This window comes from Dama dama, chromosome 32 (assembly GCF_033118175.1).
Source record: "Dama dama isolate Ldn47 chromosome 32, ASM3311817v1, whole genome shotgun sequence".
Lineage (NCBI taxonomy): Eukaryota > Metazoa > Chordata > Mammalia > Artiodactyla > Cervidae > Dama > Dama dama.
The window spans coordinates 22,818,649-22,833,885 of NC_083712.1; the positions used below are offsets into that span (position 1 = coordinate 22,818,649).

General features: G+C 39.9%; 1 protein-coding gene across 5 annotated transcripts in view; it reads right to left on the minus strand.

Annotated features, from left to right (window-relative positions):
- FAT1 (FAT atypical cadherin 1) overlaps positions 1-15,237 on the minus strand; it is a 125,094-nt gene that overhangs the window by 52,040 nt on the left and 57,817 nt on the right. For all 5 annotated transcript variants that reach the window (XR_009691637.1, XM_061134766.1, XM_061134763.1 and 2 more), the window contains one exon: positions 9,818-10,132. Coding sequence is in view for 4 of the 5 variants with exons in the window: in XM_061134766.1 (XP_060990749.1) it covers positions 9,818-10,132 (315 nt within the window). In the remaining variant the exon portion in view is untranslated. The remainder of the gene's footprint in view (positions 1-9,817; positions 10,133-15,237) is intronic.

Genomic DNA, 15,237 nt, shown 5'->3' on the forward strand with positions numbered 1-15,237 from the left:
TAAATAAAGTGACAGTGTTCGCAAAACAAGGCTGTTAACTGCAATTTACAAAGAGCACAGCTAAAAGTCCTGAGGTCTGGAGTGTGGGTAGGCAGAGGACACCACGGGAGGAGGGAGGACAGAAACCAGACCAAGGACAGTGTTTTCCTATTCAAACTTCTAAGACTCCTCTTCCAACAGGTGAAATGGAAATCGTATGAATTCTGCTAATTTTCAGACAAGTCAGCTGGAGAATAAGGACTAAGCAGTAACCACATCCTCCATATCACGCTTAGTTCTCACCTTGACCCTCCAGGGCCTTAGCCAGGACTGAGTGACCACAAAACAAGCAAGATGAGACGAGCGCCCGTAGTGGAGAGGCAGAGCAGACCTGCAAAGGCAGGCAGGGACATGGGCATTGCTACCGGAGTTCGCATCTAAAAATACAGACTGCCTGACAGGCCAAGAGCGAACTTCCAGTTTTTCTACGGTTATCACTCAGCATCCGTCCCCTTGGAGCTTTGGCCCTTGGGCTCAGCGATCCTCTGCAGCACGGCACTGTCTTTATTTAGGTGGTGTTCTAAGGCTGCATGTAACCACAGCCTGTCTGGAGCTCTCTTGGCAGCTGCCGCCATCTGAGCAGCTATTGTTTGTCTCTGCAGTCCTGGTGCCAGCGGGATTAGGCTTGGAGCCAAAAATGGAACTCTATTCATAGGCTGTCAAGGATGGAGGGGCGCTCGGAACTCATTTAGTTCAAACTTTGAGAGTCCCGTGGAAAACCCTCAAAGAATGAAATCAAATGACCAGCCTAAAGTCACACAAGCAGGGGTTGAGCAAGAATTTGCACCCTGAAATCGCCAGACTTCTCTTCTGGCTTTAAGTCTACCTTGACTAGCTGTTTCTCACTGAAAAAATGGGTGGTGCTGAGACATCAGATAAACATAAGATCAAAAGCCAAATGCAATTTACTGGGAATTGCCTCCGACATTCCCACAAATGTCAGATACAGCACTGATAGAGAAGGGAGAAACCCAACCCATTTTATAAAGTTAACATCATGTTGATGTAAAAGAGGCTAATCTCACTCAGGCACTTAAATGCAAAATCTTAAAATACTGGTACTTAAAGTAATTTTAGCAAATGATATTCAGCAACATAGAAAAGAACAGAATACTCCTTGAAACGATTTATCTTAAGGATTCAAGATTAACAGATTTTGGGGTAAAAAAGTTTATCTATTCCAATATGTGCAGAAAAAGCAGTGCATAAAATCTGATTTTTATTAGACTTTAAGGATAACATACTTCATGGTAAAATAAAAAATAAGCAGGAAGAACAGGTAAGATCTATAGAGTCTTCCTGAATATTTGCAAATATTTGGGAAAAGACCACAAATAAGTAAACTTTTTTTTTTTTTAATGAATTCCTGTCATTGTAAAATGACTGGCCCTTCATTTCCTTCCTGTGCAGCTATCAAATGTTACCGGAAACCCTCGGAAGTTGTTTGCAGCTATAGCTGTTTCCTATTGCACTTTGTTCAGCCACAATAAAATGCCATTTACTTTGACTGAGAAAAAACAGTTGTAATACGACACTCGCCTAGAACATGGATGGTTACCCAGCATACCTATTCACTATTATAGCATTTTATGACTTTCTCATGCTTTAGGCATCACTATATATATATGTATGTGTGTATATATTTTATATATATATATGTGTATATATATACACACATATATACTATTCTATCTGCAATTAAAGAACATTTCTTACATTGAACATAAAATAACCCTACATTATTCTATTCTGCATATAAACAAATGAATAAAAGGTCCCTGTATAAAGCTGTCCTCTACAAAGCATATGAAGCTGTAACTTGGTTAATTTGAGCATGCACATCTCAATGCAGAATAAGGGATGAACAAAAATGGAGAAAATGGTAAAGATCTGATAAATATACACATAACCAACTATGAGAGCTGGAATTTCAAGCTCTGAAATATTTTTAACAGGATATAATAGCACAAAGAAGTGTGAAAATCTCAAAACTTGAAAATATTGTATCTTCTAACGAACAAGAAACAGTTACTTCTTAAAGTAGAAGCGATCTGAATAACAGTCTATCATCAACTTGATAAATGTTTTCTGAGATTTCAACTTTGGTAACTAATATTCTACTACTATTCTTTAAAGAACAATTTTAATAACCTGGAGAAGCAAAATACAGATCTCATCTTTTTTAAAATATTCACTGCTTAGAGTAATGGAAAATAAATTTAATTCTTACTTCAGGAATATCAAGTAGTCTACCCTCTCAGAAATAAATCAGCAGTACCACCAGCCCAACTAATAAATATATCAACATATAAAAGGTCAGAAAACTACTGCCGAACTGATTTTGTATAGCTTACAAACTAAGAATGGCTTTTACATTCTTAATCAGAAATAAAAGCATATACTGTGACACACGAAAAGTATATGAAATTCAAATTTCAATGCTCATAAATAAAGTTTTATTGGCACCCACAGCCATTCTCATTAATTCTCCTGCTGTCGAGGGCAGCTTTCACTCTTCAGTGACCGATCTGAGTGGCTGTGAAGTGACTCTGTGGCCTGCAAAGCTGAAATTATTTCAGACTTGGCCCTTCACAGCAAAGGTTTAATGATCCTCACTGTACACGGTTAACAAAACGAAGTTTAAACACTTAGTGTTATTTATAAGCTTTGTGCTTTTCAGTCTGAAAATATTACTAGAAATAAGATTCGCCTAAAAAGCAACCATCATATAATTCAGCAAAAAACAGAGAAGGTACAGGAAAAACAGATCTGAAACCACATGTACATCCCAAACCCGAAAGCCCATCAAGTGAACGTGGGATCCTGCAACCAGAAGCAGCAATCATGAAACTCATGTCTCCCTGGCTCTGAGCTCAGGTGGCCTTTCCCTCTCTCTCAAGCCCTACGTAGTGGTGGTTTAATTGCTCAGTCGTGTCTAACTCTTGCAACCAAGGATGTTAGCCCACCAGGCTCCTCCGTCCATGGGATTTCACAGGCAGGAATACTGGGCTGGGTTGCCATTTCCTTCTCCACTGAAGTCATATAATTTACTTGAAAATTGGGGAAAACACAAATGGAGAAGACAGCAGACTGCTGGCATTTGCAGTCTCTGCCTGTCTCACAGGGTTTCTTGTAAAGATCAACTACATGAGGCTGCTTTAATACATTAAGTGCCTCATGCTTAATAAGCTGTACTTGTCACTGCCCTTCTGGCTCCCGGAGAAAGTTTTATTTCAGCCTGATCTAAAAGTGAGGTCAGGGGTGGAAGAGTGGGACAAGAAAGATCAGAACACAGCACAGAAGAGTAGCGAAAGAAGGAAAGCCAAGGGCTGCTGGTTTCTCTTCAGCCATCTCCTTCAAGGTCAACTCTTAAAGGTACAAGCATGTGATGGTCTCACAGAAATCAGCCCAAAGAGAGGGACCTGTGTGGCTTCTGTGATTTCAATGGGGCCATGTACTCCAGATCTAATAATAAGAGATTTAGAGTAGAGATCAGCCTCCAAAACACATGAAATTTTAACTCTACAGAACTGATAGAGGAAAAGCTAGGAAAACAGTAAGCTGAAACAGCCTCAAGAAAGTTTTTAAACCATTTAAAATTTTAAGCAGACGGAAACAGATCCAATAGTCGTCAAAGAGCCTAAACCCTTTGAAGATGTTCTTGCAGACACACAGAAATCACATCCACAAACATACTCTATATTCAAAAAGGACACCTCTACTTAATACACATTTCTGATGAATTTATTTTTAACCATGAAAAATTTATTTTTCAGTGTTTGTTCCCAAACAGGAAGATGTACCCCCAATGAATGGGAAGATACAAAAACCAAAAAAAAAAAACCCCACAAACATTTACTGCTGCTGCTGCTAAGTCGCTTCAGTCATGTCCGACTCTGTGCGACCCCATAGACGGCAGCCCACCAGGCTCCCCCGTCCCTGGAATTCTCCAGGCAACAACACTGGAGTGGGTTGCCATTTCCTTCTCCAATGTGTGAAAGTGAAAAGTGAAAGTAAAGTCGCTCAGTCATGTCTGACTGCAGCCCACCAGGCTCCTCCATCCAAGGGATTTTCTAGGCAAGAGTACTGGAGTGGGGTGCCATTGCCTTCTCCGACAAACATTTACTAGACAGTGTAAAATAAGTGGACCAGTGAAATGGGTATGAAAGGTACATGGATATGTACCTATATTCTTATAATAAGGTGGCAAGCCCATCAATGACTACAATAAAGTAATTTTCCTAAGGTACAGCCTCTAATGCTAATAAGGGAAAAACCTGAGATGTTTACCACTGTGTACAGTATGCTACCACCCCTGTGAAAAAGACAAGAAAAAAATAATGCATGCTTGTTTGTACATGAGTAAAAGAAAGCACAAACAGTAGTTGCCTCAAAGTGCTTGAAAATGCAGGCTTTCTTATCATTCAAGAATGCTGAGGCCACTAGATCAGGAGACCACTGTCACTGAAAAGAGTTTATTATTCCCCGCAGCCAAGCGGGTCTGCACTGGGGCCAGTCAGGAGGCAGAGAGAGCAGGAGAAAGAGTGGGTCGCAACCTTCCCTGTGGTTTCCGTGGAAAGGGCAATGTGCTGCAGCTCAAGCAGGTTTAGAACTGGCTGGTATGAATTATTTCAGTGGATTCCGGTCCTCACTACAACATCTGTGACTCTCAAAAGTATGTTGAGTGTAAGAACCTTTACAAAAAAAATAACCCAGTATACACTCTGTGAGTCTATTTATAGAAAACTTTAGGGAAGGCAAACTAATATACAGTGATTGAAGGCAGATCAGTGGCTGCCTGGGGGCGGGAGGAGGCAGCAATAGAAGGGAGAGGATTGGGGAACGTAGGGGGAGAGATGGGTAGGTTTGCTGCCTGACTGCGGCGATGGTTTCACAGCTGGGTAGCTACGTCAAAACTCATCCAATCGCAGGCTTTAACCACATGCAATTCACTGTATGTCAACGACAGTCCAGTAAAACTTTTTTAAAAGCAAAGAGCAATACTTGCTTTGTGTCCAAAACTTGGAAAATACCAACACAGTGATAAGGGAGTAAAACTGTAGTCGTTTCTAAAGCATGCACAGGCCCCAGATGAACACTTGGAAATTACATGCCCACTGTAAGCGACCTATCGGACCTCAGAAGTTCACGTTGATAGCATTGACTAGAAAGACACTTTGCTGGGGCGGCTCCAGTCTGCTGAGGTTCCCTGTGGAGAACGGAGCCTGGGAGTGCACACTGGTCCCCATTGTTCGGCCCCCTTCTTCTCTGTCCTTGACATTCTGCAAGGAAGCTGTGACGCATGTGCATACAGGAGCCAGGCTGCCCGGGCTCAGACGATCTAATGCTCTCTGCTCTTGTCTCTCTCCCACCTCGAGCAACTGCATGCTTTTTGTTAAAAGAAGCAGATTTACCCTGATACTGAGCATAATCAAACAAAAAATGTTATAAGGACTTCTGGCGTTAACAAAGTGTGTATTAGAAAAGGAAACAATTAGAAAAGATCAAGTGGCTTTTGCTTGTACCTTCTGTTAAAAGGAAACACCCTGACACCCCAGTTAAAAACAACATAACGGGAACCATCTGAGACACAGAAAGGCAGTTCTAGGCACAAAATACATTTAAAAATGTTCATCCAAACTTGTCACTGAGAATCCCCAACTCAGCTGATCAAACCCAGTCCTAGACAAGATTTTTTGGTTCCGTTTTTAAAAAAATAGGCGTCCCACCATGACAATAGGAGAGAGAAAGTTTCTGGGGGGATGTTTCCTCCTCTCCAGGAGGACTCAGTGAGGCCATCTGATTTAAGTTTATACAGAACATTCCAAGGGATTGCACAGAGACTCTCCAAAATAGGTCATTATTTATAAAAATAACATAAATATTATCCTTGACCTCTTCTGGTATTTACGCCTTTCCACCAAGCACAGCCATTCTCTCATACACTCATTGAACTGGATTTCTTGGCCTCACTACTCCTTCTAATTGTCCCAATGTGAACACCCCCGAACCCCGTCTCTCTCCATCCACTTGACTACTTGCTATATCAGCACCCTAACTTTTCCAAGGGGCCTAATCCTCCTTCCTGCACCACCACATCTGTCATCATCACTTTCCCACTTCCTCCAGAGGCATTTATTAGCACCTGAGCACACATCTCACATTCACCTGTCTCTCTCTGCTATTTCATGCACGCAGACTACTAACTCTCAGAGTATCTCCTAACATGCTGAATAGACAGCAGCAGCTCAGTAAACATCTGATGGGTTAAAAAATGATTTGAATGGCAATGAATTCAGATTTCCTTTAGTCTGTTAGATGTTGTGATAATCACCAGGTTCCTAAATTTCTCTTAACCACTAAGAAGCAAGTAGACCCATTTTACTTCATCAGATCTGTTCATCCAAAGGACAGGCATGCCTTTATCAACCTACTGAGACCCTGGATATCTCATGCGGTGTTAACAGAGGTAACTAACCCCTGCACATGGGAGAGGCCGTGGCATCTCTCCCAGCTGCAAAGATGCTCATCACTACTCACAGAACGTCAGGACCTGGACGCCAGTTTTCTCCAAGATCCCAGAGGTAAACCTCACCACTGCCCACATCTCATGCGTTCCTACCCAGTGATTTTCTCACTCCGCCATTAATAATTAAGCAACATGATTCTGGGACCCCAGGTGATGTGATGGGTCAGTGCATCACGGAAACTTTCTTCTACCTGACTGTCTTTACCAGCTTTCACAATCCGGCCCCCAGTGATACTGACCAGCCTACTGAAAGTCAGTCTGCTTTAAAAGTTCTGAGGCACATATATCCTTCGAGGCATTACATTTGGACCCTGAAGGTCATGCCCAAATTATCTGCTGAGTTGAGGAAATAGAAGCATCCAGAGGTAGACCTTGTGAAGCTGTATATTTACTATCTTCTTTTACAGTGCCCATGCTAATATATGGTTATTTCTAGACTTTGAGAGACTTAGGTGACTTGTGGAATGATCAGACATTTTTACAAAACACAGTTTACTACATGCTTCACAACAAATATTCCTGAGTGCTAACTATAGTTATTCTCCACTGTTATCTGCCTTCAACTCATAAATAAATAAAACCTCTTGGGAATCTGCATGAATTTTCCCCCACTGTCTTATCAGCAGGATCTATATGCCGCCCAAGGGTCTGGGAGCTAGCTATGGACTCCGAAATGGCATTTCTTCTCCCCAAAGGAAGAGTTTTGAGGTTTCAGCAAACATCCCTTCCAAAGAGTTGTCAGAACAGACAGACTTAAAGGGAGTGGCGATACCACATTAATCCCGTTTCTTCAAGACATAACACAACAGAAGTGTCCTCATCATTTCAGAGGCCGAAGACAGATAACCAAGGTTTCAAGGCTCCCCACAGTAGCTCTAACTTATATAATTTCTCTCAGTTTCTTTCTCCTGTCCTCAAATACACATTATGTCCAGACATATGGTATCTGCTCAGATATTGCAAAGGGCATATGTATAGCTTGCTTGCCTGTCTCTTCAGAGGATTTAATCTAATCTAAAAGAGAGATGATATAAGAAAAGTGAAAATATTTTAAAGTCTAACTCAACAAGCAATTGTTTAAAAGGGGTGGTTATGTTCCTGAATTACCACCTTGAGGCTGTGGCTTCTAGATTTCTCAAGGTCTGTGACCAGCCCCCGTTTCAAGCAAATAGTTTCTTGACTATGAAATCCTCCTCTGAAATTTTTATAAATATCTCATCTTTCTTCTTTTTATATTTGACAGTGCGTTCTAAATTTTTTAGCTCTTAGTTCTTTCCTTTTATTTCACCAAAAATGAGGCTGAACTGAGTTATGAGTAATGCTGTGAAACAGTATAAAAGACACTGCTTAAACAAGCCTTTAGTAACCAGAGGTATTGCTGATTCCAATCTTTATGAAAAAGTAAAGTGAAATTGTTATTCACTCAGTCGAGTCCAATTCTTTGCGACCCCATGGACTAGAGCCTGCCAGGTTCCTCTATCGATAGGGTTCTCCAGGCCAGAATACTGGAGTGGTTGCCATGCCCTTCTCCAGGGGATCTTCCCAACCCAGAGACTGAACCCAGGTCTCCTGCCCTGCAGGTAGATTCTTACTGTCTGAGGCACCCGGGTGTTCTTACACAATCTCTTAGTCCCAGCGCTCATTCTTAGGCTCAAGAAACTCCCTTGGCATCCTATTCCTAACACTTCCAAAAGCAAAGACCCTCAAGTCCTGTTTCTCTCCCACATAATTAAATTCTCACAGGGCTCAATCATTCTTAACCAGCTACTGATTTTCTAACAATCCAAACCTCACTTTTAATCTCCATCAGAGAAACACATCAAAATTTGGCCAAAGAGCAAGAGCATATTAATCTCAAGGCAAAAGTATAGTCAAAAATCAATCTTGTTTACTTGTACTAATCAAGAAAGACAGTCTATAGGACAGGTTGGAATATGGTGACAAGAGGCTTAAAAACTAATTTTTTAACATCCTTTTTTAAGACACAAAATATTACATACACACATGCTCCCTTATCAAGCATCTTTCTACAGGCATTTCAGTACATGGATATTGAATTCAAGCTTCTCTCCACCTTAAAAACTGCTTCCTTTTAAGTTCAACAAAGTAAATTATAAAATAAGAACAGTACAAAAAAAAAAAAAGGAATAACAAAGACTTGCAAGGAAGCTGAGAATGCCTTCTTAATTTTGGTTTTTATATGTTATTTCCTTGATATATCAAATAGACAACTCAATAACTAAACAGGACAGTTCCCCTAAATAAGACATAATAAGCAAAGGCATGACAGAGGTATGTAAGTTATAAATCTACCTCTTCATAATCTAGATTATGGAAACTAGATTCTATGGGAAATACTGACTCACTGAAGAGTCTAGACTCAAAGGCCAACGACCTCCTCCAAGAGAAGCTTTATCTTCCTGCAAAGGAACTGTCCTCTTGGTGTCATGTGGACAGTCCTGTTTTAACTCTGATCAAGAGAGCTTGTAGACTCCACTTGCAAATTTTCATGCATAAATGGTAGCTAACTTTTTACTACACAAAGGATAGCTATGCTGAACCTCTGTGTATGTGTATGTGCAATAGGATAAAGAGAACCAAGACTTAAGGAAAAAGTTGATGCACTGTCAAATGTAAAAGTTCAAACATTCGAAGTTTATAAGGACTTTGGAGTCAAGGAAGCACCTTCTTAGAATGTTGGATGTTCAGAGAAAAAAAAATGGTCAGAAGGAAAATTTGACGTGTGAGTTCAAGAATTTGCTCCCAGTTTGAAAATTACTGAATTCTAATCCTTTACTGCCTGCAGACACACAGCACTGCTCTATGGAAAAATTCCAAAACAACCTTAAAAAAAAAAAAAAAAAGCACTGTGAACTGTGAAATAAACTCTTTTGATAGTTTTCATAAAATGCAGAGTTTGGAAAACGCAGCAGCAGTAGAATCTGCAGTTAAGTTTAAAATACATTACTAAATTTAGGAGCTATTAATGAAACTACAATATTTGCTTTTTCACCTGCAAGTGAAACTCTACTAAGAAGCAAAGTAGTTTTATAAAAGCAAATTGAAAGGAAAAAAAAATGGGGCTAAATTTTCATCAGAGAATAAAAGCTTGTCTTAAATAATTCTAAAGGAAAATGATTTATCAAAAGCTAAAGAAAAGTAGCAAATAAAGAATTTTAATTCTTAAATTTCCCCAAATCAAACGGGTACACGCATAAATATTTCATACATAATAGTATTAACACATACCTGTTTTAGAATTAATTGAAAAAAATCCCTGTGGATTTCCACTTGTGATTTTGTATGTCAGCTTGTCATCAGAGCTAGAGTCTGGATCAAATGCCTCAATCTGGACCACAGATACATCCTTGGGAGAGTTTTCCATTATTTCTGGATAATAAACAGGCTCCGACGTCTGCGGAGCGTTGTCATTCACATCCTCCACCTCTATGTAGACCTCTACGAAGGAGGACAGGGGCACCACGCCCTGATCAGATGCGTAGACTGTCAGCCAGTAATGAGAGGTCGACTCGCGGTCCAGTCGATCTGAAGTCTCTATGACACCTAGCAAAGGAAGAAGAAAAGCATGAAGCAGTGTGTCAACAACAACAACTTGTCACTATGACAAAGTGTCAGCCTACATGACAACTCTGACTTATGCAAGGCTCACAGCTAAGCCATCTTAAGCAAACAAACCTCTCTGTGTCTTGGTTTCCTCTTTTAAAAAATGGGATAATAACAGTATGCTGAAAAAATGAGCTAATACACTTACAATGATTAAAATACAGCACTTGGCACATAATATCACTCTTAAAAAAGTTTTTGTCATCGCTGGTATTACGTGCCAAGCACCACGTGGAGTGCTTTACAAAAATTATCTGATTTAAGTCTCAAAACAGCCCAAAGAAATGAATGGGCAAATATGATCTCTTATGTCCTGAAATCCTTCCATTTCTTTTAATAGCCTTAAACAAATGGCAACACCAGCAAGATGCTAAAAACATCAATGCTCTCACCGTGTTACAAGCTCCATAGGGGCAGAGACCGCCTCCTTGTCAAATACCAGTTTACCCAGCACATTACTACTTACTATTTATATAACTATTTATTAAATGAATGAACAAGAATGAATGTATATGTTAACTGGACTTGGTACAGAATAGTCCTCAAATGGACCCAAACTAGGACACATTTCTTATTAAGTCAACCAGTGAGAGGTAGAGCTATAAAATTACAAAGAAGACGGTTAGAATGTCTGTAACATTTTGGCCCAGACCCTGAAATCACTCAGAGGCATACTTAATCTCAGGATGATTAACAGCGGAAATGTCCACTTGTCTTGGGCAAACCCCACCTTTTTATTCAACGGTGTAATCTTGTCATTTGGTTTTCCCAAAATACATCACTGCATTTTTTTCTCTTGTGCAGAGTGTGTGTGTGTGTGTGTGTGTGTGTGTGTGTGAACTAGTCACTCAGTCATGTCCAACTCTTTATGACCCATGGACTGTAGCCCACCAGGCTCCTCTGTCCATAGGACTCTCTGGGCAAGAATACTGGAGTGGGTTGCCATTTCCTTCTCCAGGGGATCTTCCCGTCTCGGGGATTGAACCTGGGTTTCCTGTGTTGCAGGGGGATTCTTACTATCTGAGCCACCAGGGAAGAGCATCACTGTGAATTAATGCTACTTTTAGTGTTCAATATGATCCAGGTTGAACTTTGGAAATCCTACAACTCTAGAATCCCTAAAGTTTTCCATTGAATGCAAAATATTATGGAAAAAGTAACAAATAACAATTTAATCTGTGCTCAGAAATGAAGCAGTATTTATTTTGACTGAATACACATCTGTATTTCTTATTTTTTATCATGATGTAAAATTAAATATGTGCTTATCTGAGGTTATTAATATAAAAAAAGACCTCGTTTATTTTAAATGCTAAATAATTATATCTAACCCTCCCCAAAAGATGTCCAACTTATAAAGACCAAACCTAAATATTAAAATGTGAGCTGGATTATCATAAAATGAATATGTACTGCTATTCAGAAGCATTCCGACTACTGTTTCATTAATTCTTAGCAACCCCTCAAAATGGATCTCCTCCTAAAACTATGGAACAAAGACTCAGAACTCTTAAATAAAAAAGGAGCTAGCTGGTCTCTGTACAGCAGATAAGTCAAACATGTGTTCCTTTTTCTCTTGTCCAAACATGAGTCTATGCATACCGAATCTGTTCACTAAATTAGCAAAATTATATCTGTTTTTAGCCTGAAAGAAGAGTGCCCTAAGTAACCAAGGGAAAGTAATCTTTTCCAGTTTTTCTTTTTTATCACTCCCATCAATTGATACAAAGGACATCAGGGAATAACTGAATGTCCTAAGAGGATTACATAAACAAATGAATGCACAATTGCTTCTCTTGTTTCTGCCATGTCATGAAAATGTAACATAATTCACTTGGCAGGTGAAGTATTATTAGAAAATTTCAAGACAGGTACAAGGTACTTGCACTCACCTCTTTTGAATTCTAATCAACTTCATTTTAAAAACTGTGTCTCTCTCTCAATGTCATTTGTAGGCATTTAATAACAATAATTAGGAAAAGTTTTGTCCATCTTTATATCAGGCACTATAACTATCTTACATGCCTTATTTTATTCACTCCTTATATCTAATCTTCCCATATATGTGGGGTTATTATCCTCATTTTGTGAATGAAAAACTTAGATTAAGAGTGATGAGGCTTTCCCAGGGTCCTAGGAAATGGCAGAGCTGGAGTTCAAACACCAGGAATTTCTGACTTCAGGTACCAACAAAATCCCATCAGTCTTACCGTTAGTATGACAAAGGTGCAGTCAACCAAATTTACTGTGAAAAGCCTGAAAAGACAAGTCAGTGCTATGCTGTCCATTTTTTTGCAGATCAGTATTCAGAAGGCGTGAATTAAGTGTTCATTCACATACAATAGCTTTTTTTTTTTAGTGTCAGGGTAGAAGGAAAAAAAAGAGACAGAAAACGCAAACACATTATAAGATTTAAATCACAGACAAAAACAGCTCTAGATTTTCCATCCAGTCCCACGTGGAGTCTGGTCTGAAAGCGTCCAGACTGCAGTGCACAGGCACGAGACGGATGCTTCCGCTGGGAACTGCCCTCTCTCCCAATCACCCTAGCAACTGAGGGGACCCCACCTGGGCCTGACTGCCGAGCCACGGTCTGGAGGGAAGGTGTCAAGGCCCAGGGAATCACCAGATATTACCATCAGTTCAAAGTGAGACACTTAAGCTGCTCTACTCAAGTATGGGAGAAACTAGAATTGGGTGAATTAGCAATTAAACATGCCTAAGTGAGATACTCAGGTGTTTATATTTCATGAATTCTTGGACTGTATATCTTTATGTATATTTTATATCGTGACTTCTGAGATGTTCATGTTTTAATGTATTTTATTATATCCTTGTAAAAGAACAAAATTACTTAATACAGCTGATAGGTAACTAAAAAATAAGGTGAATTTTTAACTTCCAAAGGGAAAGGAGGGCATATTGAATAATCTCTTAAAAAAAAATGCTTAGATAATAACATGAGTACATTTGCTGTATTTATAATAATTTAACAATATAAGGATTTACTGCATGTCAAGGACTTCATTAGGTGCTTACATGTGTTAAATCATTTAAAGAACACAGGAATCATTTGATTTTCTTCCAAGCTTCACAAATGAGGAGGCAGAAGTTTAGATAAAGTAAGCAACTGGCCCTAGCCTTAGAGTGATTGAGAAGCACAGTGATTAAGTAGTCAGTCAACAGTTAAAAAGGGAGAACTGAGATGTGAATGAGCCAGTCTGATTCCAGAACTTTGGCTCTTCACCATCAGGCTATACAGTTATCATTAGCCACAGATTCACCATCACACACACGACCACAGCAAGGGTTCGGGGTATCACGGATGTGGGTGGGGGCTGCCACGATGAGAGCCCACAGGCAGTTTCCCATTGTGGAGGTCAGAGTCTTTCCCAAACTTAGAGGACAATAAAGCAGAGAAGATTCTAGGGCTCCGCTTGGTCACAGAGGTTCAGGGTCCAGTGCCTAAGCACTATTTAATTGCAGATTCTAATTCGAATCACTATTCTGAAAGCACAGTGTAGATGGGAATAGACCATATTTCAGCAGAGAGATTTTTGCAGAGTGTTTATGAGAGTCCTGCAATGAGGGAGACCTGGGTTCGATCCCTGTGTCAGGAAGATTCCCCTGGAGAAGGAAATGGCAACCCACTCTAGCACTCTTGCCTAGAAAATTCCATGGACAGAGAAGCCTGGTGGGCTGCACTCCATGGGGTCGCAAAGAGTCGGACACGACTGAGTGACTTCACTTTTCTTTATAAGGGTCCAGAGTAAGGTACCTCCTTAACCAGGGGCTCATCAGAATCTCATTTATTCTTTATAGGCGTCCTTGTTTCTGAGACAACCAACAAAGCAGCTACTAAGAAATCTGACCAGAGCAGTTTTTATTCTTTCAGTCCTTACTCACTTATTCCTTATTCCTTCAGTCATTATTTCAGTCCTTATACACGTGTCACCATTCTTTTCCCCATCCTTCCTAGAGCCACAACTAGCATGCATAGATGGCTCTCTTCTGTAACTTAGTTATCTTAATTCATTCAAAAGAAATAAGTTTTCAAAATTCCATCATGAAGTACTTTAACACAGGAAAATAACTACTGAAGACTCCCAGGTATTGCTGGAAGTGAACCGACCTACTGTGTTCAGAGACCTACTATAGTTCTCAAAACTACACCAGTTCCATTTTTCTCATCCATGATCTTCTACCAAACCAGCTTTCAATAACTCCTACTTTTCTGCACACTGGGTTATAAATTCACTTTTCCTGAAACAACCAACAAAAACTATAAATACTTAAACTCTGGTTTTAAGGAGTTTTTTTTTTTTTTTAAACACACACCCACAGTAATACTCCATTTGGCACATATATACATCCATACACTGACTTCCAATGATCTCCCTCTTGTCTTCAAATACCTCCCTCTCTGGGCCTATTTTTTGTTCCTCTTTCAGTGTCTGGGAGAGCAACAATGGCATGCAACCAACTAGATGATCTGTAAGCCTGGGCTGGGAAAGACAAAGAAGTGATAGCCCAGGGCTGCCGCAGAGCTCCCCGCAGCCAGACGAGATCATCGGTGATGTACCAGAGAAAGCCAGTGAGATGGCGGTGGTGGAAATGACACCTTTCTTGTCAAAAGGTTAACAGTGCACAAGCAGCAGGCAAGGTAAGGATGCTGCTGTCTGATTCGACACTGTGCATTTTGAGCACAGAAGACAAGTTCAGACAAGCTTGGTATATGTGCACCATCCAGCAATGTTATAAGAATCATTTCTCAGCTTTAATGAAATGTGACGGAAACAAGAGATGGCCTAGTTTTTCCAATCTCAAGAATACGATGAAGGCATTTTCAGGGGGAGTTTGTTAAAAGCTGAAAAATTTGAAAGAAGCCGGAAATCTGGAGCTATTAAATAAAAATATTTATCATTCCAAACATACTCGCTAGGATTTCAAAACTACCACCAGATGTCACTATGGAAACTGATTTTAAATGTGTGTACAGTGGAAAAATAGAGCTGAAGGAAAAAATACAATGAAACTGTTCAAAG